Genomic DNA, 25,248 nt, shown 5'->3' on the forward strand with positions numbered 1-25,248 from the left:
TGTGTATATATATATATGTGTATATATATAATATTGTAAATTTAAGGAAGTAGAAACCCAAAGTCTGAAATGACAACTGATGAAGGGGTGATTCATGTGGCAGATGTGCTGCACGGCCCTTTTGTAACAATTTCTACTGTCAACAAAGTATAAGAAGAGGTTAACCAATGTAAAACATAAAAACAACAAAACATTGATGAATCTGTGCTCCTCAACAAAAATTATGTTGCAATAAAGCAGAGTTGGTCATGTTATAACGGGTCAAAAAAGTGGCAACACCCACCCTGATTGTGGTACATTTTTTGGCAGTATAAACAAATGTCTGTGTTGCGGTCTACGGCAAGGCCATGGTGGGACCTGCAAGGAGGTCTCTCAATAGACGACTTGGTCCCCAGGAGATGAGGCTCGGAATGGGCCTCCTGCACCCGCTTTTGCCACACAACATGAGCTCCGGCACAGCAGGGCCAGTCGTCTATACCTCCCGAGTCCAGAATTAGAGGCACGGGAAGGAGGGCGGGGTGCAGTTCAGGGGGAGAGCAGCAGAAGCCCGGGCCTTGGCCGAAGTGGATGCGGACGCTCCGATCATCCTGAAGGTCCAAGCTCTGATGGAAGCGAACAGAGGGGTGGTCTCGCACACAGCTCCGCCCCAGAGCTGTGGGAGGGTGCCCCTGGTGGCAGCAGTGGGTTTGTAGATGTAAGGGGATGGACGACACCAGGACAGAAGGCCCCGAAGACGTGCTTGGGTCCTGATCCCGACCTTCTGTCCCAGAACTGGGCAGATGTGTACAGTCTGGTTTTTGGCGCTGGCATTGACTGGGCTTAGGGGGGGCAACGGGCGAGTCTTTATCCATGACCAGTGCGGGAGGGGCCGCGGCTGCAGTGGCCCCCTGCTCCTCATCTGAGCCTCTGCTTGGGCCCTGGCTGTGATCCCCGTCCTCATAGTGGTGGTGTCTATGGCGGTGGTAGTGGATGTGGCTAAACACAGTCTGAGGTTGTTCCTCAGGGCAGCCGGCTTTGTTGACCACAGAATCCAGAGACCTGGGCCGGGCCTGGGCTTCAACTTCCACAGAGCCCGGCCCGTAATACACAAAGGGATCGTAGTCGCTACTCAGCGAGCTGCGGAAAGTGGACCAGCTGCCGTAAACTCCCTGCAAGGACACGTCGGTACAGTTCAGAACCGAGTCGCTGGAGGAGCCGTGGCACGGCCCCGAGCTCGAGTCACTCGCCGGACCGTCGGCCAAGTATCCACTGCGGTCCGTGTGGTAGCTGCCGCCGGAGCAGCTGCCCTCGTCCAGTCGGCCGCGGGCCGCCACTCCGCGGCCCTGCGGGGCGGCTGAGGCGGTGTGGTGCACTCTGGAGTTGGAGGCACTGCGCTGAGCCGGACATGATGAGCGGTAGGTGTGACAGGACCGGCGGGGGGCGTAGTGGTGAGTAGAAGTCCTGCAGTTACCCCCGGTCCTGTGGGCCCTCCTGGGACCATCTGCCGGAAGGTGGTACCCGCAGGGGGCACCCAGCGGCCTGCCGGTGTGCAAACGTAGCGTTTGGTTGTCCATGGGAGAAGCGGAATTGTAGTGGCCAACAGAGGGATACGAGCCGGACGGTCCACGCGGATAGTGGGGCCTCATAGAGAAAGGGATGTCATGTTGGGGGAACGGGTGGTTTCGTAGACTGCTGTAAGGTTGCGGGTGGAGGAAACGCTGTTCTGGACTTGACTGTAGTCTGTTCCTCTGGGCATGTCTTTCCGTCCCTGTGGATTACAACCATAGTTACAACACAAGCAACGCTAACATTATGCTCACATCATAGACTTATGCTCATATCTTAAATTCATAATAAACTGATTCCAAAGGGTAATAAATAATAACATGGAAAAAAATGGAATTTGATGACCAATGAGAAGAGAATAGACCAATCCCAACAATGCTTTTAGCATCTACTTCCACTCATAGGCCACATTTGGTACACCTGTATAATCTAATGAGAACCAATATGAGTTCATAATAGCAACAGTGTTGTATGATGTAGTAAAAGACGGTGCTTTAAACCTTGACTGAGCTAAAGCACATATTTTACACACGAGATTCCTATACACACAATCAAAAAAAAAAAAAAAAACATCACAAAAAAGTGGATACACGGGTTTATTGCTAACGTGCCATGGCATAGTTGTTCGAAATTACTGGTGTGACCAAAGCACAACAAACACGCCCAAATATGAGGCTGTGTTGGTACACACCATTGTCAATTAAAACCAACTCACCAAAGAAAAACGTTCTCTGAGTGTCAACAAAGGTTTGGATGCAAACCATTTTTGTTGTCTGACTCAACTCAATTTGGCAACCAGAGTAAACAAATGTAACCGCGCTTTCTTTTTCATTTGTAGCATACCTTCTTGATCCTCAACGAACAAGGAAGTAACTGCAAACTAATCACCAGGCAAACGATCAAACACAAGTGCGGGAAACCCCTTTATTTAACCTATTTAAAAACTTTTTTTTTTTTTTTTTTTTTTTACCTTTGTGAGGAGGTCAGCCTTTGCAGAGAAATGCACTCTATTAAGTAAGGTTCTAGTTCTTTTTGGACCCAGCTGTTGTATTAGATCTCATTAGATTGTGTGAAAATGGGTTTATCCTCACCCATGATGTTGTGCATGCACAGAGGACAGGTGCGGTGCTGCAGCAGCCAGGGATCAACACAATCTTTATGAAACTCATGAGCGCAGGAGATGATCCTGAGATGCTTGGGTAAAAATAATAGAGAGATGGTTGTTAATAAGAACAAATTATATCTATATTATATCTAGGGCTAGGCAATGAATCAAAATTGAATCCTGATTGTGATTTTGGCTATTCTAGATCTTAAAATCATTCCAATCGAAGAAAAACGATTACTGTGCCTAACGGCGTAGCGAGTTTGCAAGTGCCCGATGTTTTGAAAGTACCCTGAATGCACCGTGTTACATGCGCAGCAAGTGTGTGACGGTACGCGATTCTGCCCTCCCTGAGGGTGCTTTCAATTGTTTAATGACACCCCAAATGGAGTTTACTGTAAAACTAAACATATAACAAAAATAATTACACGCATTGTATATTTAAAGATAAGACATGCTTCGTTTAAAAAATATTGGCAAGGCTAATGCTATACAATCAATGTAAACTACTATTGACTAAAATGAAATTAGCATCGACTTTCGGGAGTGATATCGCTGCAATGAGCAAATATTCACACACAAACACTGCAGGAACACATAGATAAAACTAATATAACTATACCCAAAGGCACATCTTCCCAATATTAATAGAGCTCAATCGCAACTTTCTTCTTTTACTCTTCTTATGGTCAAGTGTGTACTTCATGCGCGGCACCATACTGCCCCTAAGAGGCCAACACATGTGCAGCGAGAACAGACAACTTATTTTTATTTGCAGTTTTTTTTATTGCTATAATTGTAGTATATTCTTATTTTACTTTGTAATTAATTTATTTTCAAGTTATATTTAAAATTAAATTTTTCAAGGATTCAAGGAATTGTTATTGCCGTATTAATACACATTTCCACATGATATGGCGCGAAATACGGTACGAGGGGTCGGTTAGCCCAGTAAGCCCCAAAACTTGTGAAAATAAAAAAAGAACAACAAAATAAGATAAAATAAATATGATTCAGGGATAAGGGAGATGCATGTTAACGGTTTGAATGTGTGCAAAGATGCAATGCAGAAATGGTGTGGATGCAGGAGAATGAAAATGCAAGAGGCTTGCATTTCACATGATATCTACGTCATTTTGTTTTTGACAAAAATAATGGAGTGTTTAAGAATGAAGTGTTAAATGTGCAGGGATGCAGGGACTGAGGCTATGATGGCAGTTTTGAGTAGGTGTCTTTTGGTAGTTGAATACATACCAAGTTTTGAAATCAATAAATAATCATATTTAATCAAACGTGATTTCATTATCAATCAAAATAATCGTGATCGTTTTTTTTTTTCTCCCCCCCCCCGGAATCACCCAGCTCTAATTATATCTTAAGTACAGGCACCCCTGTGCTTATTTCCTCTTACCTGACCATCCTGGAACTCCTCCAGACAGATAGCACATACTGGGGTGGAGTTGGAGCTGCTCGCTGAACCCCAGGCCCCACGGGGGCGCTGTGAGCCTGAGCACCCCTGAGAGATGTAGGTTTTAGTCTCCAATCGACTAATTGCCCGCATGGTCTGCTGATGCACCGAGTCCTGCATAATCAAGGGTACAAGTTAGAAGGCTTACGGAAAGGCTGTTTGAGCATTTATCCCACATCCTTGATATCCTGCTTAAGTGCTAGTAGCATACAGATGTCAACTAGTACAGTTTTGCCTCACTAGTAACATGTATGCCAAAGTTGTCCTATTAGTGAGGTCAGAAGTAGACTAGAATATCCAAAATATTGAATAAATGCTCAAATGGTTTTCCGGGCTGAGGGTCCAAGATTTACATTTGTAACAGTGTTGCTGGTTTCACTTACCCAAGTTCTATTGGACTTGCACTTATAGCGGAAAGCAAAGATGAGGATGATGGTCACGACAGCCAAGACAATGGTGAGCAGGATACCCACGTTATAATGTGGCTGAAAATGGAGCAAATATTAATTCATGAATTAATTTAATACAGACTGCGTCGTGCAATTAAAAAAAAAAAAAAAAAAGGAAGAGAGGGCAACAGTTGCCATGTGATGTCCATGTAAGTGTTTGTGATAATGGGGCCACTTTTTCAAATACTCAGTCTGCAATAATACATTCTCATGTACAAAATCACACACTAAAAGTCCATTTAGCTCAGAGAGTCTTGCAGCTGTGTGGGTGTGCTTACCCATCTGGGCTGCTCCACCAGTATCTCAATACGAACTTTAGCCTCCTCGTTCTTGTTGACCAGAGCCATCAACTCCTCCGCATCCTCAGCATCCACTAGCACGACCGGCCGGGGAAGGGATTCTGTTTCTCTCAGCTGAATAACGGTTGCGCAAGTAATAAAGATGCAGAAATACCACAGAACTAAGGATCATCTTTGTTTTGACATAAGTACAGGCCGTGGCGCCTTCACACTCACCTCGGCAGCCGCGTTGACGTCATCGCTGACATCGAAAATAACCGCCTGAGCTCCCTTTTCCAGTGCCATGCGGGCCTGCAGGAAAAGGCACAGGACATTAAGTAGATTGTTCAGGTGTTTGTACTTTGACAATTTTTTTTTCAATTTTAAACTTTTTTTCATTTTAACACAGCTATCTGTTATTTACTCCTTATTTTCTCAAAATAGATTATTTTTTTTCCTTTCAATCCCACAACAAAGATGTACATATAGAGAGGAAAAGTCAACCATGATTCAGATCTCAAGTTATATTATTTATATATATATAAATCTTGGGGACTTAAAAATATATAAATAAAACTGAAAAAAAAACAGGGACAAGTGCTATATATTCAGAAAAGCAAGGCAGTCCCCAACTAAGACAAATGTTTGCTGATGTTGACTCCAAGAACGTTTTTTGGGCGAATGCGTTAGATCTTAAAAACCACCAGCTTCTAAAAATCCTCCATCTAATCGGTCAAAACACATACAGGTGAGGTGTATTTTTTTCAGTTCGTTCGTATTTAGCATTTTTTTTGTAAACCAGTTCACAATGTTAGCAATATGGGAACACATTGCTTTGGTAACAAATGCCTGGGCCAACGCAAGCTACTCTACCTCTTGCTATGAAAAATAAAACGTGTTGTTGTGTCAAGTTATCAAAATGGATTTTTTTGGGGGGGGGAAATGGTTGAATATAAATATAAAAAAACATTGCTCACAAAATCACTTGCATACATGCCACTTAAACGTAACGACAGCACTAAAATGTCACTAGGTGGCAGTCACGTAATGAGAGTATGTCCTCAACACATGTTCGGCTCCCCTTTGAAAAAGTGTTCCTGTGAATCTATACAGCCACAGTACCAACTTGCTGCATGACCAAAAACTTTCTCATAACGTTGACGAGCGTGACTGTTATTGCCGAGTGGGCGAAAGAAGTTATGAGGAGTCATGCAGGCAAAATTATAGCATACGGAGAGGAGTCATTTGACTGTTCACACTTTGTTAAGACTCAATAAACGACTCTAGGTCATTACCTTTACTACGGGTTTAAAAAAATATTTAATCACCGATTATTTATTTGTGGACACTTTGTTAAGACTTAAGGGACTGCTCTAAGGCAAGTGTTATTCTCAACTGCTTTGCATCTTTGTTAAAAATAATCAGTAGTAAATTTCATAAAATAAGTCTCTGTTTTATTTAAATTAACCAACGTTTATTGTTTGTTAGACTACCAGGTTATAATGTCACTCATGTATTATTGCCACATATTCCTAAACCCTATATAACGGCACCAATAATGTGACGTGGTAGAAATAATTGAATTTGCAAAAAGAACAATATTAGTACATTCTGTATTTCTCAGTTAGCACTTTCCCACTGCATTCCCAGGCAGTTAGTCGCATCTGAGGTGTAAAGGTGCATTTGTAATGCTTTTTGGCTCCAAGTCAGTTCTCTTCACCTGTCTAACAAAACTTCGTTCGACCGTCTCCAATTAGTTCATAATGCCAACACAAGGAATGCAATTGCTTCAATAATTGTTTTTTATAGTCCATTAATCCATGCATGCTTATTGGGCAGGTAATTGAGGTTTCGGGTAACAGATGCATATATTTTGTTGATTTTCTAGTTGGATTCCTGTCTGTTTTTTCCCAAGCAGTTTCTTGTTTACTCATTCCTCTGTCTGGCTCTCAAGTGAGAGCCTTTTATCCCAAAGCAGCTGCATGTTACAGCTGAAAACATTGCTAAGAAAGCAATGAGAGCATAGCAAAGCAGTCGAGCTGTAGTCAGACAGTGATGCGAGTTGAAAACGAGCAAGAAACGTTCAATTGCACATAAGTTAAAAAATGGATCACTGTAACGATGGAATAACAGAGTGTGAGCCAGAATTTCCAAATTCCACTATATTTTGGGATGAAGGCGGCAGGAGAGAGAAAAAGGCCCGCTCCTTCTCAACGAGAGGTGGATTGACCTGAGAGGCCATCTCTGTGTGAGGGCGACTGCGCTTTCAACAATGTTTGTACTATTTACAAAAGCTCACAAACGCTTTCGCAGGCATCACCGGAGGAGAGCGCGAAAACAAAACACCACCTTTTCACAAGTGTTTCATCGCATGCTGTCTAGCGGCAGGCGTCTAATGAGGAGACGCAAGCTAACCGAATCGGCAGTGCCAAATACACATTCACAGGGCAGGCAGGCATGCTGAGGTAAACGCATCACTCAGTTGATCCATTTCACAAGTTAATGAAAAACCTAGTTTGTGTTGGACGCCAAACATTTTTGAACACGACAAAAAGGGAAAGTTAATACATGACATGGAAGGTACAGACACTTCCTTTGTGTACATGCGGTGTTGTAAACGAACCTCTCCTACGCTTTGCCCTCTCAACACACATAAATCAAGTTTAGGGTCTCGCAAAAATGAAAAGATATCACATTGACAGTAAACTATATCTTTTTTTTAATGTGGTATCCAACTCCGGTGCCAGATATTTCCTTGTTTCATCAGAGCAGTAATTGCAGGACGTGCATGGGCCAAGGTGAGGTGTGGCCTCATTAGTGGAGAAAAAAAAAACAACATATCTTGATGATGATGGTCTTTAGGGCTGGATTATATTTCAAGTGATGCAATTCATTTAAAAAAAAACAACTTTTTTTTGCTTTCAACTGATACTATACAGATACACGTCATCATGGCAGTGTAAACGGAAAAGAACGAATATAATCAGAATCAGGCCTCTTCCAAATGTTGATCAAAATCAGATACACATCGGATATGCCATTGCAAGTGCACAGAAGGAATGTACCCCGCCGATAAAATATTAATGTCATCACACAAAACGCTCAATTATACACATCCGAATCTGCTCAGACGACACAAATGAACATCAAATACCAGCTACAAAACTAAACTACAGCCAAAAGACAAAATAAATTAATATGTTCTAATTATGCTAAATTACAGGTTTCCCTCAATTAAATCAATGATGGCGAGCCCAGGCTGACTAAACACTATATAATGATGACTATTTACAATATTTACATATCATTGTTTACGCCTGTGTTTTCAGTGCCCTGTGTTGACACTTGTGAAGTTAGGTATGTACAATTTTGATGTTAGTGTACACGGGGTGTAAATACTGTATATAAATATATACATATACACCAGAGTGTTTTCATATGAAAAGCAATGATGGAGCAATAAATCCACTACTAAACATGCGTATATACTGTACATGTAATATTACAGGACTCTCTCCTAACCCACTCTGGAAGTGTTATTTTGGTCCTAGTGTGTATTATGTCATCGACTGGCGCTGTGGCAACTTAGTGTACTCACATTCTAATTCTCATTTTCATCCAAGGCCTGATTCTGATCTGAGAATACTTGATTCATCGTGTCTTTTAAATGTCTTTTTTTTTTGCTATGTGGATGAGTGGCTATCCCTAGACTACATTAGGAGAATCTTTTGAAATGGGTCACTTCAACCATGTAGTGTAGTAGTTTTTCCACCCACACAAATTCTTAATTCACTTCCAACAGCAAGTGCACGGAAACAAATATTTTGTGGTCCGTTATAAAAGTACAAAACATTAACTAGAGTTGAGTAACCACTTGTTGCTATGCAGACATTAAGAGAGCTCAATCATGCCTGCCCCATCGGCCAAACAATGAATTGCTACATACGAGATTTTCCTCACAGCATCACGTTGACTTTAGACAGGAAAAAAAAAAAAAAAAAAACGGATTCGCAAGCATAAAGCACATAAACAAAGCAAGCAGGAATATTTGCAACACCTCAGTATGAGCAACACTCGCTGGCCGTTTGCACTAATCGCAGCTCCTATTGAATAAACATCACATCGAGCTAGTGATCTGCCCTCTCCTTCAGTGGGTGGCCTGCTTGAGATCCGCCAGCGCTGTTTGTTTACCTCGCTGCTGAAGTGTGGTCCGCGAGCCGGTGAGCTGGCATCGAAGGGCACACACAGACAAACAAACATTCACACTCACAATCACACCTGGGGGAAATTTGGAGTGATCAATTAACCTACCATGCGTGTTTTTGCAATGTGAGAGGTACCCGGAGAAAACCCACGCGGGCACGGGGAGAACAAGCAAACTCCACACAGGAAGGCCGGGGCCAGAATCGAACCCGCAACCTCTGAACTGTGAGGCAAACTTATACAAAAGTAATAGAAATTAAGCTGAAATGAAACATAAAAGAAATACTAATACAAACTCACAACTATCACCTCTCTAAAAACAATCAAAATTCAGTTTGTTTCAGTGGGGAATATTGATTTTATATTGGAGTAAAAAGTACAGCGTGCCTCTTTGGTACTGACCAACACAAGAGTGCTCTTTTAAGTTTGATGACCTTGTGTTTATGCTGTGTGTACTGTACATGTGTCTGCTGTCCTCTGCAGCTGTCCACTCTTCTCACATAAGACAACGCAAGAAATTCTAGTCAGTATAACTCATTCACTGCCATTGATGAATAGACTTGTCTTTTCACAGTTAAGCCATCCAATCCCAGGAACTTGTTTATATATTTTTTTCCCCACATTTTTTTCAAACGTTAGGCTAAAAGAGGTTCTGAAAATGCCTGGCAGTGAATGAGTTAAATATAACTGTCAAAGTTTAGGGCTAAATTGGATTGTTTGTATGTGTATTTGTACAAAAATCCAGCAATTTTAGCCATCTTTAAGCCCCCCCTCCACCGAAAAAAACAAAACAAAAAAAAAAACTGACTCATTATACTTTTATAATCAATCAAGCGTAATACTTCTTGTGGGGACCATGCAGGTTCTGTTTTGTGTGCGACTACCCACATCATTCAACGCATGGGCAAATTACACAGTGCAATCCCATGTGTGGCACGACGGAGTGAGAGTGAAAGAGGTCCGCAAAAAAGAGAAAGGCCGAGAGGCGAGGGGAAGAGTGAGGCGTGCATGCTGTGGTGCTGCTGTTGCATTAAAGTATCTAATGACAGAGTAGAGAGCTGTGGGCCTGCAGGCCCGAGGCCGACTCTCCCTGCCCTGTCATTTCTCCAGAGCGGCTCGGCACACGGGAAGCATTACTGCGGCCCAGGGACACGCCGCTTGGCTAAATGAGGAGCAGACAGGGGTGTGGGCGGGTGGTGATGATAGTAGGGTTAAATGGCATTGAAAACAGGTGCAGTCTGCATTTATGTTGTAGACATTGTGTTTGACAGGTCATCCACTTTAATGCAAAGAATTTGACCCACAAGGACTGCTGCACTTTAAAAACCAATCAGATTTTTTTTTTCCCGCTCTTGGGTTCCTCCTACAGTGATCAAGTGAAATATTGCACAAAACTTCAAACCACCTGCATGCATGACATCACGAGATGTCAAACGCCTCTTATGAGGTCCAGGTTGTCTTGTTTTCCGTGGTATTTTTTTTTGGGTGACACATCAAAAGAAAAACCACACAAACAAGGGGTTTAAAAAAAAAACAAACAAAAAAAAAAAAATCAACATCATCATCCAGGAAGGGCAAAGGTGCATAAATTCATATTCAGAACTGAAAAGGAGTTTCAATTTCAAGTTTATGCTAGCTACCTTGTGGCACAGTTAGCATGTTGTTTACATTTGTTGATGTTACCTTGGTTAGTAAGCACTAATGTTATCTTTTTCATAATCATTTGCCTGGTCTGGCTGCTTCTGGTCAACAGCGATTATTCGCAATACTTAATGTTGATAAAGACTGTACAAAAAAAAACTGCGAGGCACATCTGTGAAGCGGCTCACCTAACAGCTTTGTCGAGTTAAGACTAGCCTCTCACACCTGTCGCTTTCTCATAATCAGTGGATGTGTTTGTAAATACTGTGCCCCGGTTTCATTTTACGTTCGCACAGTAAAAATTCCAAGCGAACCAAAATGCGTCAACGCAATTAGCAAGTGATAAGTGATTGAAGTGGAGCAAAACTGGCATTTGTTGCTAACTTAAACACGTATGAACTATTATGCAGTCTATAAAAGAGCAGCAAATAGCTGATTGCACTGGCTAAGCGCGACACATCCTCCTCTTTAGTGTGGTGGAAAGATGATGTGCTATCAGACGTCTATGTGGGTGCTAACTGTAAACATGTGAAACCAAAGCCAGTCCTGTTAAGTCAACATTCTAATCTGTTTAGATGCCACATGTAGTTACGTCGCCATCATGATATTCAAGCATGGTGGGAGCTTATTATTAACACACTGGCGTATCGTGTTAGCTACACGTAGCATACAAAGGAACGGAAGGCTGCAAAGACATTCAGGGTAAAAACACAACAGCTCAAACTGCGTGCAAGTTGTAGTTCTATAAAGAACAATGCCACAGAACCGGCTCACATTAAAAGGAATCATTAAAAAGGTAACGGCAAGTCTTTATAGATGGCCGACCCTAACTGGTGGGCTTCTGTTTACAGCCTTTCCAGTTCACCGTTTTGTGAATGAATGTAATAATCATGTGGGTCACAGTTGAGGGCCCACCAAGTACACTAAATTATTATTAAGTGACTGTAAATGTCACAACAATGCTTTCGATTGACCTTTCCTCAGACATCTTAAACTACTACACGCGATTGCACGGTTCACTTCAACAACTTACCGTTGCAGGCATCCTTTTTCACATTATTTCCACCGTTAAAATAACAATCTGGTCTTGTCATAGGCAAACATAAGCTCTTTTATTACTTGAACAATTGCTCCCGCAAGAATGACGTTATGTCTATTAAAAATACTTCTTAAACCTACAAAACCCTTTGGGCACATAAACCGAAGTAAAATCGGAAATTTCCTGTTTGATAATCGTTGAATTGGACACATTATCATTTTAGCGAATTTGTGATTCCGACTGTTTTTTCAGTGTGATTTAAGCGTACGTATATTTCTCTCCATCAATGTCCAATGTCCGTTTTTGGCGCACTTTGAATAACCGGACAGCACAGTTGAGCAACATTTTGAGTTAATGAATGGTCTGAGTGATACAATTGGGGTGCATTTCCGGAAGCACCCATAATGAGGGAACAGGAATTTTGGGGTCCACAAGCTCTAAACTTCATGTTTTTGGTTTTATAAAACAAATTTCCCACTTCTCAAAAAAAAAAAAAAAAATAAAAAGTCTTTTTTTTTTTTTTTTTTGACCGGTATGACTACCAGGAAGGAAAATAGGAAGAAAAGGTTCAAAATATCGAGGGGAAAACCGCAACAGATGAAATTATGGTCACAAATGAAAACCTAGAATAGAGTGAAGCCACAATAACTAAACTGCAAAGTAGCAACGGCAGACTGTACAGTAAATTGGACGTTTTTGGAAATGGGTAGACTCTCCATAATTAAGTTAAGTATGACAACATAAGTGTAACTGCATGACAAATTATTCCCCGTGTGTGTTATGCACTAGCTAGTGACTGAGTGGCAGTTGAATTGGATGAAGGAGGGAAAGGTGCGGCCCTTCTGAGTATCCATTACTGACTTTGATGTGAGGCCACTGTAAAGGGTAAGCTGGTTGAGGGGGTTCGAACGTGAGGAGGAGGGGCCGTTCGGCATGTCAGGGCAAGTGAGCAGATTCTACAATCTCAGGTTAAGTATTAAGCCCGAGGGGTGGATCTGAATCACATACTCCTCCTACTTGCACTTCCCATTCATGAACACATAATTCAGAGACAGGCCATCATGGAAAAAGGAACTCGATGTGTGTTCAAACGATGCAGCTGATCTTTTTGAGCTCATTCAGTGCTGGATCAAACCTCTTGCTCTCGCCACTCGCCCTCTCTCTCGTTAGCGGCGTGCCGGCCCGGGTGCGGTGTGACGCGGATTTGAAAAGCACAGCAAAAGGTGACAGGAGTGAGCCAAATGCCACATGACATGCAATCGCTTGCTTAACGCATCTTTGAAACATGAAAGAGGCGGGCGGAAGGTGCCGGCTAAAGTGTGGCGCGGATGGGACTGATCTCCGTGCCAGTAAAATGTGACGATGGGCCTGAGAGGCACGACTCCAATACGCACGCTTGGACGCACGCTCGCACTCACACCGTGTGAGTGAGATCCAATTTTAAAGTTGGACTCCCTCACTGCACTCATGTTATTTGTGAGATGGAACAATTATTTAAAATCTGAACTCCTGGAAAAAAATCGTGTTCAAGTTCTCAGGGTCTCCTGTAATTTTAAAAGAGCTGTCCAAACATGAAATATGTCTAGAATTCTTCAGGGCTACTGGATATACTTTAATTATAGTGGTATTTGACTGTAATATGTATAATTTGATAAACCACCTGGGTTACATGTCAGGCAGGGAGCTCTTAGATCCTTTGATCATGCAATGATTAAAAACACACCAAACTCCACCTTTGGGTGTTTTTTTTTTTTTTTCTATTTTCCCTTTCTACGTTCTCCCATAACAAACCATCTGATCCAACAGAGGAATCTCTATTATTTGCGTCATGCACTCGAGCAAGCTATTTAGGTCGGAAAACTTCTTGTTTCAGGTGAAAGACACACATTTGTTAGGTTGATCAATTTTTGGGGGAAATGTTGTGGATAAACAGGAAGTTCATCTTAATTTCTTTCATTTTTTGGAACCGGCTGACACATTTTTTGTCTCGGACTGACAGCCGGGCGTCAGCGTGAGTCGGGAGAGCCAATTAGAGAGCCTTTCCTGGCCGTCGAAGACGCAGATAATGTCCTTGTTTTCACAAAGCATCCTGTTATTTAATCAGGCCTGTAAGTGAGAGCCTGACACCCCTCCTACAGTGTTGAACTACCTCCCCGCACTCCCGCCTGTCATTCCTGCCCTGAGCACTCCATCTCATTCAACAGCTCTTGTAAGCTTCCAGGAATTCATTCTTGGAATAGGCCATGCAGTAAGCCATGTCTTTCTGCAGATCAAACGCACACACCGAACACAGTGACACACGCCGTGTGTTTACAACAACAAAGCTTCAAAGATGCACTCTGGGTTAGGTTGCACAACTGCAATAATAACAATTGTATATTTGTTCATAGCTTCCAGAGATCCCAGGTCACAGACAACCACAATGTATGTCACTCAGCATGTTGATTTATAGCATGCCATGAAAATAGAGCAATCAGGTTCCACTAATTAAATTGCTTGGCTTTGAAGGAAGTGTTATGCAATCTTCCGTGAATCCAGTGTGAGCATCTGTTATGGTACAGATAAATAATACTGCGTAACCACAAAAACTAAACTATAATGAAATATTAACAGCTTCAATCTAAATGACATGTTACTGACTTCTTTATGTCAAATGCAGGCCATGGAGTTGGGAAGCGTGACGAGTTGTTTGGTCAGAAAGTGTAAATTGAAATCCTTCAGTCGATTAAGTTGTAATCTTAAAAGAGAAAGTCAACCCAAATGTTTTCTTTACAACATTATGTTCTATGTGGCCCCACTAGTCTAAACACGACATTCTGATTAATATTACAATTGTGGAATATGAGTTAAGCAGCAAAATCCACATATTTTTAGCCATCTCGGGGGGGGGCGGCCATTTTGACACTTTCTGTCGACTGAAAATGACATCGCAGTTGCTCAGGACTCGGGTAACAACCAATCACGGCTCAGCTTCAGAAAACAGGTGAGCCGCGATTCCTATTCGATTCATATAATAAATTAAAAAACTTAAAAGTAATAAATTAAAAAAACTTAAAAGTCAAGATTATAGAAGCAGTGGTGGACAATGGAGATTTTCTTATCATTCTGAGGCTGGGGTGCAAGTGTCCCCCCAAAAGACAATTTCAAAGATCCATTTTTGATGCACCTTGCTCTTCCAGATATAAAAACACATGGCTAGGATGGTACATACAGGCAGACTGACTGAGGTTAAATTAGGAAAATAGGACACATTACGTTGATCAACAAGGGTGTGTGAAGGTGGGCACACGTTCAAGGTGATACATTCCGGAATCTCCAAAAGACTTGATGAAGCTTTACTTGCACTATAAAGAGGGTTAGACCATGAACCCTTGCCTTGCCAACCCATCAGAGCCATACAAATCTGACTTACGACATAGTCCACATAGGCCTACTGTCTATACTACCAATCGTTTTGGCAAAGCCTTGCTAAAAGTCAGAGTCGGTGGGGTGGAGCATTTGGCACTGACCTCCCTGAGTCATGCTTTAAACAGGTTTCATTCTGAAAAGGAGAAGCACTTTGTCTGCATTGTGCGGGCATTGCATTGGTTTGGAGGCTTGATTCCCTGCCTGGGGAGGAACATTTTGGGAACACTAAACTGTCTGCTTTCCGCCTAGTAGCATTGGGCATTTGCCCAAAACTAAGGTGGTGAGCAAGATTAAAAAAAAAAAAGACAGCAAACAAGGCACATGTCAGTGAAGTGTGAAGGTGTGTCTGTCTTTTTTTATGGGAATTTTTCACTTAATCTCATAAAGGCACCATGAATAACCTCCATCTGTTTGTCAAGCAGTTCAAAAGAGGCTCCGCATGCCTCCACTTGCTGCCGTATAAAAACAACATTCTAATGCAGACCTTAAAGAGGGCCGGCGGCTCAGCGTGCACAATGAGAACTGGGATGTGCCAGACTGGTCGATTAAAGGCGGGAGGGTGGAGGGAGAATTAGGTGTACATGGGAATGTGAGTGACAACAATGGGGAAGAATGGGAGGGGAAAGATGTGAAAGCGGAGAGGAAAGTGACAACAAACTTTCCTGTCAACAGGCCTAATTGCGACCGGGCGGACTTGACCTAAAAGAAAGAGATGGACCGGATCAGCAACCGCACACTTACCCGATCAAATTCTCGGATTTCCTTTCATCATAAAGTGGAACCAGTTCCATTTTCATGAAAAACATGCCTTTTAAGTTGCATAGAATGTCCAAGTTGAAACTGCATGACGACAAGTGAAATATCATCATATTGCGCAAGGCTTCAGTTTAGCAAATATCAAATTGATTTCTGTGTGTTTTTGTCTGATTTAATAGGTTCATCAATCGCACTTTGCATTTGTGATTAGCAATCTAAAATGAAAAAGCAAGTAAGTTGTTCCTATTAAAAAAAAAACTAATAATGAAAACTGATTTTCATATTTCCACTTCAGACTCAGATCAAAAGTACAAAATTGGTTCAACGTCAATTCAAATTTAAGAACTGCTATTAAATGAAATTAAATTGTCTATTTTATAATTTGGCGATCACTTGATGGATCGTGGTTGTGGACCTGGTAGCTTTACTAATGCTCTTCACCAAACTTAAAATCACACTCAGTCCTGTAGCCCATTTGCCATTTGGTATTTATTTGTTCCTTTTTTCTTTTTTTATCCGAACGTAAAATTGAAAACGTAAAATTTGGCATTTTTTCCCTTTACTTTTTGTGTTAAATTAAAAAGCCAAATAACAAAATCAACCTAAATAACCACGATGAAAGCAAGCGACAGAGATGGGGGGACTCGAGTCAAGTCATATGACTCGAGTTGCTATTTTTAGGACGTGCGACTTCCTTGCCGAAAACACGGCAAGGACTTGACTTGGGACTTGGTATCCAAGTGACTCGACTTGACTTAGACCACATGAATTGACGTCACTTGTTAATGTGATGTGGTGATAAACACCAACAGCGTCAGAACAACTTTAACTATCAACGTAAGATGACTGTTTTTGATTTTTTAGAGCATTTTTCATTATCAGTACCTACGGAATGCTCCTCTGAGGAGCACTTGTATGACGACTGCCGGTTGTTCCATCCAACATTACGACCAACCACAAACACAGGAGCCATTTTCCTTTTGCTGTGCACCTTTTGGATGATAAATGTACATGCTCTTTCGATCTTTACTTGTAGAGGAGCCAAACAACGTAAAAAAAAAAAAAAAAAAAAAAATTTCCTAAAGATCTCTTTTGTAATTGGATGTATTGCACCTATCAGGTTTTATCGTTATATTGTGTTCAGGGAGCCAGTGCATGAGTAGGGAAACCTTAGAGCGTTTGAGAGAAGTGACTGGAGCAGCAGATAACTCCCTTTTCTTCCTCTTCTTCAAAAGAAGACATTTGCCATTGTCATTATGAAAGGAATGCCTTGGCTAAAATGTTGATTGCGGCTCCAGAGGAGCAATTTAAAGCCATCTCTTGAAATCAAAATAGTAAAAAAAAAAAAAAAAAAAAAAAACCCCAAAAAACTGCGTTTTTGGTCCAACTCACAACAGACGGAACAAGCATTACAATCGATCTCGTTCAGTAGCTTCGATGAACTATTTTGTACTACTGTACCTTAATTAAAAGGGGCTCATTATAAGAATGCAAGTATGGTTCTGCAGTGAGCTTTTCCTACCTCAAAGCAGGTAAGACTGGGTCTGATTTCATACGCCAAGCTGAGATTTTGCCGAGCCACCGGATAAAACACAGAAGATCAAAGGATGATGAAAAAGACAATAATATCATACACCCTTGAAGAAAATACATACCCAGCACACCTGTAACTACAGGGCCAGAAGGCCACAAATGTGAGGAAAAAAAAATGTAAATGGAAAGTTGATGGAGCTGAACATATTTTCTTACTAGTAAGAAACTTTTTGGCCAAGAGTGGTATCGTCTGGCTTCTGTCTCTGTTTAGGCCTGTTACGCAGCTTTCTATTTTTGGGGTCTCATTTTCTAACAAATCTCTGTGGCCGGTGGCGACGACAGCCTGATGAAATCCTGACCCGTGCGCACTCCCTTTGAAGTCATGAATAAGGGACGTGCCGCCGGAAAAAGAAGGCCTTGAGATGCAAAGTCTGCATTCAGACTCACCAGGAGCATATCTGTGTGAGTAACTCACGAGGATACATACTTTGCACTGCGTTAGAGTGGTGTTAGCGTGCATCTTTTCGTTTGACACCAACCGTTTGATTAGCTAGTAGGCGACTTCCTCGTTGTAGTGTCGACAGAAACTAGTTTATCGTTAGCACTCATGATAAAGTGTTGATACACCCGTCTTCTTGTCAACATGCTATCAACATTATATGAAAACAAACGATGAAAATGTGTTTGATTAGGTTGTGTTTTTAACATTTGGTAGGATTCTTTGCTTGATTGTTGATTCTTTTAATTAACCAACTTTAGAGGATTGGTGCATATTTTAGGAGCGTTACCTGTTGACCTATGATTTGACCTTGAAATTGATCTTAACAACATGTTTCATGAAATAGAATCTCTCACGTTCTCCAAAACATAAAAGTTTCAGAGAAGTTTTTTTTTTGCGACCCAATAAGTAGTTCCTGACTATAAGGGGTCAAAGTGAGTCGGCCACACCCCTTTTTTGCAGAAAATGCCAAAATTCGGCGGGTTGTAGCTCCTAAACCCCTGCTCTGATTGACCAAAAATTTGAGATTTGGGGTTGCGTCATCATTGTCAACAAGTACATCAAGTTTCATTAATATCAAATTCTGCTTGGTTTAACCAACTGGGTGATTTGGCATGGAACGACCCGAACATCTTTGTTGCTTGCTTTTTCTATGAGCAAAAAATTGTGAGTTGGGTTTTTGTGTGAAAAAAAAAAATCTGATCTTATTTTAAATGGAAGTCAAGCCAAACATATTTTTCTCAAGAATATGTTCCCAGCAGGCCCACTAGTTGAAACACGGCATTCTGATTAATTTTGCGGTTGTGGAATATAAGTTAAGCAGCAAAATGCACTCGTTTTTAGCCATCTCTGGGGGCGGCCATTTTGTCTTCTGTCGACTGAAAATGACATCACAACTGCTCACAATGACCAATCACCTGTTTTCTGAATCTGAGCTGTGATTGGTCGTTGTGAGCAGTTGTGATGTCATTTTCAGTCGACAGAAGACAAATTGGCCGCCCCCAGAGATGGCTAAAAACGAGTGCATTAGCACTTATTCCACAAACACAATATTTATCAGAATTCCCTGTTTCAACAAGTGGGCTTGCATGGAACATATTCTTGAAAAAAAATGTTTGCGCTGACTTCCGCTTTAAGCGCATATTGGCTAGTCGTATCATGTCAAGTAAAAATACGTTTATATTTGTATGTATTTGACAAAAATGTTACAAGGTATTTGGCGATCCACACATACACGCATACAGGTGACATTCCAAGAGCTTCTATTTTGGAGAGGTACTTCCCACTGCACGTCACTGCAGACATCTCACTGTTTGTGTATAAAAGTTTTGTGGTGATGTGACGACAAATTCAACAAGACTCCAATGACTTTATAGAAGCTACGGAACGAGGGCGGAGGAAAAGGGAAGAACGGCAAAGTGTGAAAACATACTGCTGATATCCAGTCAAGAAAAAAAAAAAAGAAAATAAATCACCTACGCAAAGAGCACATCATAAAAAATGCATTTAGCATCAGATAGGAGTAAATAATTAGCTCGACAATGCCAACAATGGGAGGGAAACCGATCAAGGGCAAGACGTGAGGATGAGAGGTGCCGCCGATGGGGTGTGTTCTGCTGCTGGCGTGCTGCGCGCACCTTAAGGCCAGAGAATTTTCCATTTATTTAAGGTGTCAGATGACTGGGGAGAGAGAGTGCGTGGAGGGGCAGGCCCTCTGCAAATCACTCACACCTCGTTGATAGGAGTGATGACAGCACTGAACTGAGCTAACGACAACAATGCTGCAGGTCCAAGTGACATCTGCTCAAGTTGACCTGTAAGATCCTTTGGCCTGCACTCTCCCGGAACTGCGACCCTCTAAATCGGAAAACTTGCTATTCAGATGCTTCTGGTGTGCAGAGGATTGTTCTATTTAGAGATGCTCAATGACAGGTGGCTTACGTGCCGTTTAACAGATGCAAGGATGCCGCCTTCCCTGCCCGGTGACGGCAATGACGGCCATCGGCACGGCCAAAACGTCGTTAGGGATTTCATCAGCCTCGATTTAACATTTCATTGCTCCTTGCGTTCGACTCAACTTGTTGTTGCTCCGTCAGTCAAAATCACCTCACCAAGCAACCCAGCCCATTTGGCAGCAAAAATGTTGTCATTCAATCTAATCTGTTTCCCACCTGCTCATCTCAACTGTCATAATGAAGTTAATATTTGATTTTTTTTTTTTTTATCCTCGTCAGCCCCAAAACTCAGCAAAACAACACACAACTGCAGAATGCAACACTAGCGTCGAGTGATTTTCACCCACGCAAGTTTTACTATGTGATATTTTGTATTGGGAAATTAAAGACGACAACTTCCAATTTGGCATACAGTGTACTTTTACATAAAGTGATGAAAACTGTATTTTATCTGGGATATCATATTGTGTTAAAAGGTACCCGACTTTAGTGACGGTGTTACTAATTTTAACGTTAGTGTTCTAGGGTTTAATCTCAGTGGAACCAGCTGGTGAAAACACTGGTTTCTCTAATTACTAGTCCATCAAAGAAAGGCCGACAAAGAAACAGGATCTAAACCAGGGGCGGAGCCATTGGTGGGCCTGGGTGTGCACAGGCCCACCCAGTTTGACAGACTGCCCACCCAGTGAGATTCATGAAAAAAAATGTATACTTTTAAATGTTTTGTAATTATGAAATTATTTTTGAATTTGTGTTTCGTTGTGTTTGTTATTTTATTTTATAGAATATTAAGAATGACATCATTGTGGTTGTCTAAGGATGATCTGAATTTCATATTATTCAGTTTGTCATTTTATTTGAATATAAAATATGTCGGGACAGGAGGATTGTGCTAAGTGAGAGAAATATTCAGGCCCACCCTGATTTTTCCAGGCCCACCCATTAGCTACGTTCTGGCTCCGCCCCTGATTTAAACAGAGCAATTTTTTTGCCCTTTGAATTTGTGTTCTAATTCTCCCACAAAATACACACTTATTGTGGTGCTTCTCATGTTTGGGCGAGGGCAAAAGCCCAATCTCTTGGCTGGGTTGTCCTTGGACTTCTAACATAGCAGATACTTGACAAGATGTCCCAACAACTGTCTGAAAATGGAGTCTATTTTTTTTTTTTTTCCTTTTCAACCGTGAGTCAATTGCTGAGCTGTATGAGAAAAATCCTTGAATCACAAGAAACGTGCATGCAGAAAGCGCCTTATTTTGGTTGTGCTACAACAGCAACACATCCCTAACTACTTGTTACCCATGTCATGTGAATGATTGAAAATGTATTGATTTTGTTTTGTATTCATTCAGAATGCAGAGTTATACATTCACTGTGAAATAATGAACCCGAGAGAAAAAACACAAAACCAAATAGAGGAACTGATTCCTAGCCGTTTGGCTGCTTGTTTGCGTTAAACTACATCTTCGGGCAGATTTATATGAATATAAGTAACTCTTGCAATGTAATGCAACATGTTACCCTTCATTTCATGGTGAATGACGGAAGAAACCTAGTGACAAACTCAAGCGTGTGTATGAGGTGGATTTATGAAGGTTCAGCGCTGGTCATTTGTTCGACCTTGGCACTGGCAGCACGTTGAAGTCGTGGTTACACATGTCAGCCTCGCACCTTCCTGCGTGGAGTTTACGTGTTCTCCCCGTGCTTACGTCTGCGGGGACTCTTCACTCCACGTTCCAAAAACATGCGTAGCAGGCTAAGTGAAGACTTCAATTGTCCTTAGGCTCGAACGCATGTGTGAGCAGTTGTTAGTCTATGTTTGTATGTGTGCCTTGAGATTGGCTAGCAGCCAGTCCAGGGTGAACTAAAAGTCAGTTGGGATAAGCTCGAGCACACCAGGAGCCCCGATAAGGAAAAGCAGTGCAGAACATTTCCCAAAGTCTTTTTTTTTTTCACAAGTAATTGTATGTTTACTCAAGTACAGAATGTCAGTACTTTTCCCATCTCTGTTCAACACACATACTTAGCTGCTAAAGAAAGCTGTCGTTTCGATAATAAATCATTGTGTTTTGTTCTCAACAACTAAAGGTCCTGATAGACCAAACCGAGGTCGGAGGTCGTGAAGCGTCGTGGCGTCTTTAAGCGCCGTCTGTTTGGTGTAGTGGCCACCGTCGTAGTGTCGTAACCCGTCTGTAAGCGTCTCGGGGGCGTTTACGTTTGTTGAATCGGCGTCGCCAGTCGTGACATTTGGTCACTCTGATTGGCTGTTAGCTAGCAAATTAGCGCTTGAAGCACCAACGGGATGTGACAAATGCGGATAAACAGTGAGCACGCCTTCGCTGCCTTAATCTTCTTACAAGTACAAGAGCGAGGGTTGACAATGTAAGTATTTCACAAAACCGCGTCAAAAACGTGAGGGTTTACTTCGCGTGGGAGTTCATCGTGAGCGAAGAATATAACCGAATGCGTTGTTTACGTTGTTATAATCCACCCCCGGCCAACAGCTTTCCGGTTGGAGTTTTCTAACCATGAGCAATGGTGACTACCGCCGCCGATGGTGTGGAAGGGTATTACATCTTACGCATGCGCAGAAGGTACTTTAATGGTCAGCGTCGCTGTCTGTCGTTGCGGTGTGCTTTGCCAGCGTGACGTGCAGACAGCCGGCCGGACGCCACAAGGGGTAAGCGTCTGTCACTGTTGGCCAACGTCGTTTTAGTGTATCTTGATGAATTGTGTCCAAACAGGGTTGTGGCAAATAGGAGAAATGCTGTACATGCATGTTGTGATGTTATATACTGTATGCACACAAGTTAGCTGTCCTGTACATCAGGTTTTTGTTAATGTAATGTATATTTTTTGGGTGTGTGTTAACTAAAGTTTATTAGAGGCAGCTACAGGAAAAAAAAAATCTTAGGGTCTTTTGGGTAACTGTTTAGGAATGAGAATAAGGAACAGAAGACTAAGATACCCAGGGATCTGGCTGGATAAAAACAACTCCTGTGGTTTGCCTGTTAGTATCATTATGAAAGGAAAAGAGTCAGAGTAAAAGGAAAGTACCCAAGTCCAATCACCGTGCCCTAAAAATGACAGCAAGGGCTGACGTCAAGTCAAAAGAAAGAACCAAAGTGGCTGAAAAGAAGGTAACCATTAGACTACATTAAGTGCTTACTACAAAGTTATCTTCTCATTGACATGATGAACTAAGACAGTGCCTAACTTTAGCAACAGAGGAAATGGGAGGGAAAAGACATGTGGCATGAGGGTCAAGCAGGCACAAACAAGGAATCTAGCAGATTGCACTGCAGGCCTTTGAGCAGTTAAAAAGCAGAAAGAAAAAAAAAAAATATTTGAGGCATGGCGAGAGATGTGCCCTAAGCTACTTCTACATGATTATGAAGCTTGTGCGTTTGAGATGAAATGATCAAAGCAGAGTCAAGGAGCACAGAGAATTTTGGCCCTTGGGCAAACAGGAAGAAAGGAACCTTCAAGAGTTTTTTTTTTCCCCCCCTTGAAGAGGTCCCTAACTTTTAAGCAGTGATTAACAGTATATATGCTATGTTTTGAAACGCTATAAAATGCAGAGGTGGATTGGTTTCAAAGAGTGTGGAGATTAAAGTGGATAAAGGTTCCTGCTGGACTAGTCGCTATTGTGAAAAAGTTGGACGTCAAACTTGGCGGAACAGGTATCATCTATCCGTTTGAAGACAAGTGTTCAAAATTCTGGCACAGAAGAGCAGCGAAAACATTTCACGAGGGGGGAAATGAATGTAAACCCAGATCTCATTCTTTGTGTACCTGCTGCTTTAAAGATTTACCCTCAAAGTTTCCAAAAAAACGGCCTTTTCCAGATGTTGCCTGTGTTCTTGTGCCAATGAAAGATATATTGGACGCAGTCACAAAAGTTCCTGCCTCCACTGTCGCTATTCAACCTCTTAACTGCAAAACAGCAGGCAGGAATAGACTAAGGTCAGAGGCACCCCCTTCAGATAATGAGACACGACAAGACAAAAACATTGTCATGAAGGTAATTCTTCTTCAGACTTCCCTTGTTTTTGACCACTTCCTGTCATTCGTCCTGGACTGACCACCAAAGGAGATCTTATGCCACCATCTGCACAGTGTGTATTATGTTAGGCCAAAGGGTGCAAGGCTGCCTTGATTTACGAGATTCATTTGTTTGTGACCATGCTCGTAAATCAAAACACTCTTATCGCAAATCGTCTGTCTCCAATACAATTAAAAATAAAATGACCGTAATCCATTTCAGCCTCCAAACACATAAAAATACAGCAAAAATGTTTGTAATGCATTTTAATTTTTTTTTTTTTAAGTAAAATAACAGTCTTGAATAAGGTACAGTGGTACCTCTACTTACGAACGTGTCCTCATACGAAATTTTCAAGTTACGAAATGCCAAAACGGGAAAATATTGCCTCTTGTTACGAAAGGAATTTCAGGGTCCGAAAGGTAAAAATACAGAATGGGCTGCTACTCGCAGCTCCAGAGTTTACTGAACGCAACATACTCATAGCTGCTCTGCCATTGGCTATTACCTAGCATCTTCCTGGCATCCCATTGGTTCAGAGGTAGATAGATAGATATGTGATAGATATGTCTATGCAGCATCCTCATCATTCGCCCCTCGGGCCATGAGGTGTTCCGATTACGTGAATTACAGTTACCGCTATGGACCCCAAGAAAGTGATGGAAAAATGAGGAAAAGAAAAAAGAAGAATAATCGTTTTTTTTTTGTCCATACAAACAAAGCAAGAAATCATTGAAAAGTATGAAAAAGGGATGAGTTTGGTTGATCTCGCCAAAGAATATGACCGTAATCTATCGACAGTTCGCCGCGTTATTAAATCAGTTTTTTAAAAAATGCCAGGCAAAAACCACTTCTGAGAGTGAACATGAACCAAAGAGGGCAAAAAGCGATGGGGACAGCAATTAAAAGGTAAATGACCATTATTTCAATCTTGAATCTATTCTTTGTTTTTTACATTATGCACAACTCTCATTTATTGTGCAATCTAATTGTAACATGTATTTGTTACATGTTTTGATGCATTTTTATGCTTTATAAAACATTTATGTCTGAATTTTGGGGGGCTTGGAACGGATTAGGTCATTTACATGGAAAACACGTCTCTACTTACAAAATATTCTAGTTAAGAAATTTCTTCCAGAACCAATTACCGGCAATTTCGTAAGTAGAGGTACCACTGTACTTTGGAAAAATCTAGTAATATCATAACAAAACACAATTTTAAGAATTTAACCCTTTTCTGCACCATGATTCGTTTATTGCGGCTCCTTCTGTTGCGTGCGATTTGGCCATCGGTGGGCAGTATAATACAGTCACGCAGACA

General features: G+C 41.6%; 1 protein-coding gene across 4 annotated transcripts in view; it reads right to left on the minus strand.

Annotated features, from left to right (window-relative positions):
• Positions 1-25,248, minus strand: part of rnf43 (ring finger protein 43) — an 85,385-nt gene that overhangs the window by 3,564 nt on the left and 56,573 nt on the right. For 3 of the 4 annotated variants that reach the window (XM_086012233.1, XM_086012235.1, XM_086012234.1), the window contains 6 exons: positions 5,083-5,157; positions 4,846-4,980; positions 4,502-4,603; positions 4,062-4,232; positions 2,637-2,739; positions 284-1,747 (listed from right to left, as the gene is read on the minus strand). In XM_086012233.1, coding sequence (XP_085868359.1) covers positions 284-1,747; positions 2,637-2,739; positions 4,062-4,232; positions 4,502-4,603; positions 4,846-4,980; positions 5,083-5,157 — 2,050 coding nt within the window. Of the gene's footprint in view, positions 1-61; positions 1,748-2,636; positions 2,740-4,061; positions 4,233-4,501; positions 4,604-4,845; positions 4,981-5,082; positions 5,158-25,248 lie in introns of those variants that run through there. The other variant, XM_086012232.1, reaches the window with a different exon arrangement.

Source organism: Filicampus tigris, chromosome 17 (genome assembly GCF_054856515.1).
Source record: "Filicampus tigris isolate MCC_2025a chromosome 17, RoL_Ftig_1.0, whole genome shotgun sequence".
NCBI classification, from domain to species: Eukaryota; Metazoa; Chordata; class Actinopteri; order Syngnathiformes; family Syngnathidae; genus Filicampus; species Filicampus tigris.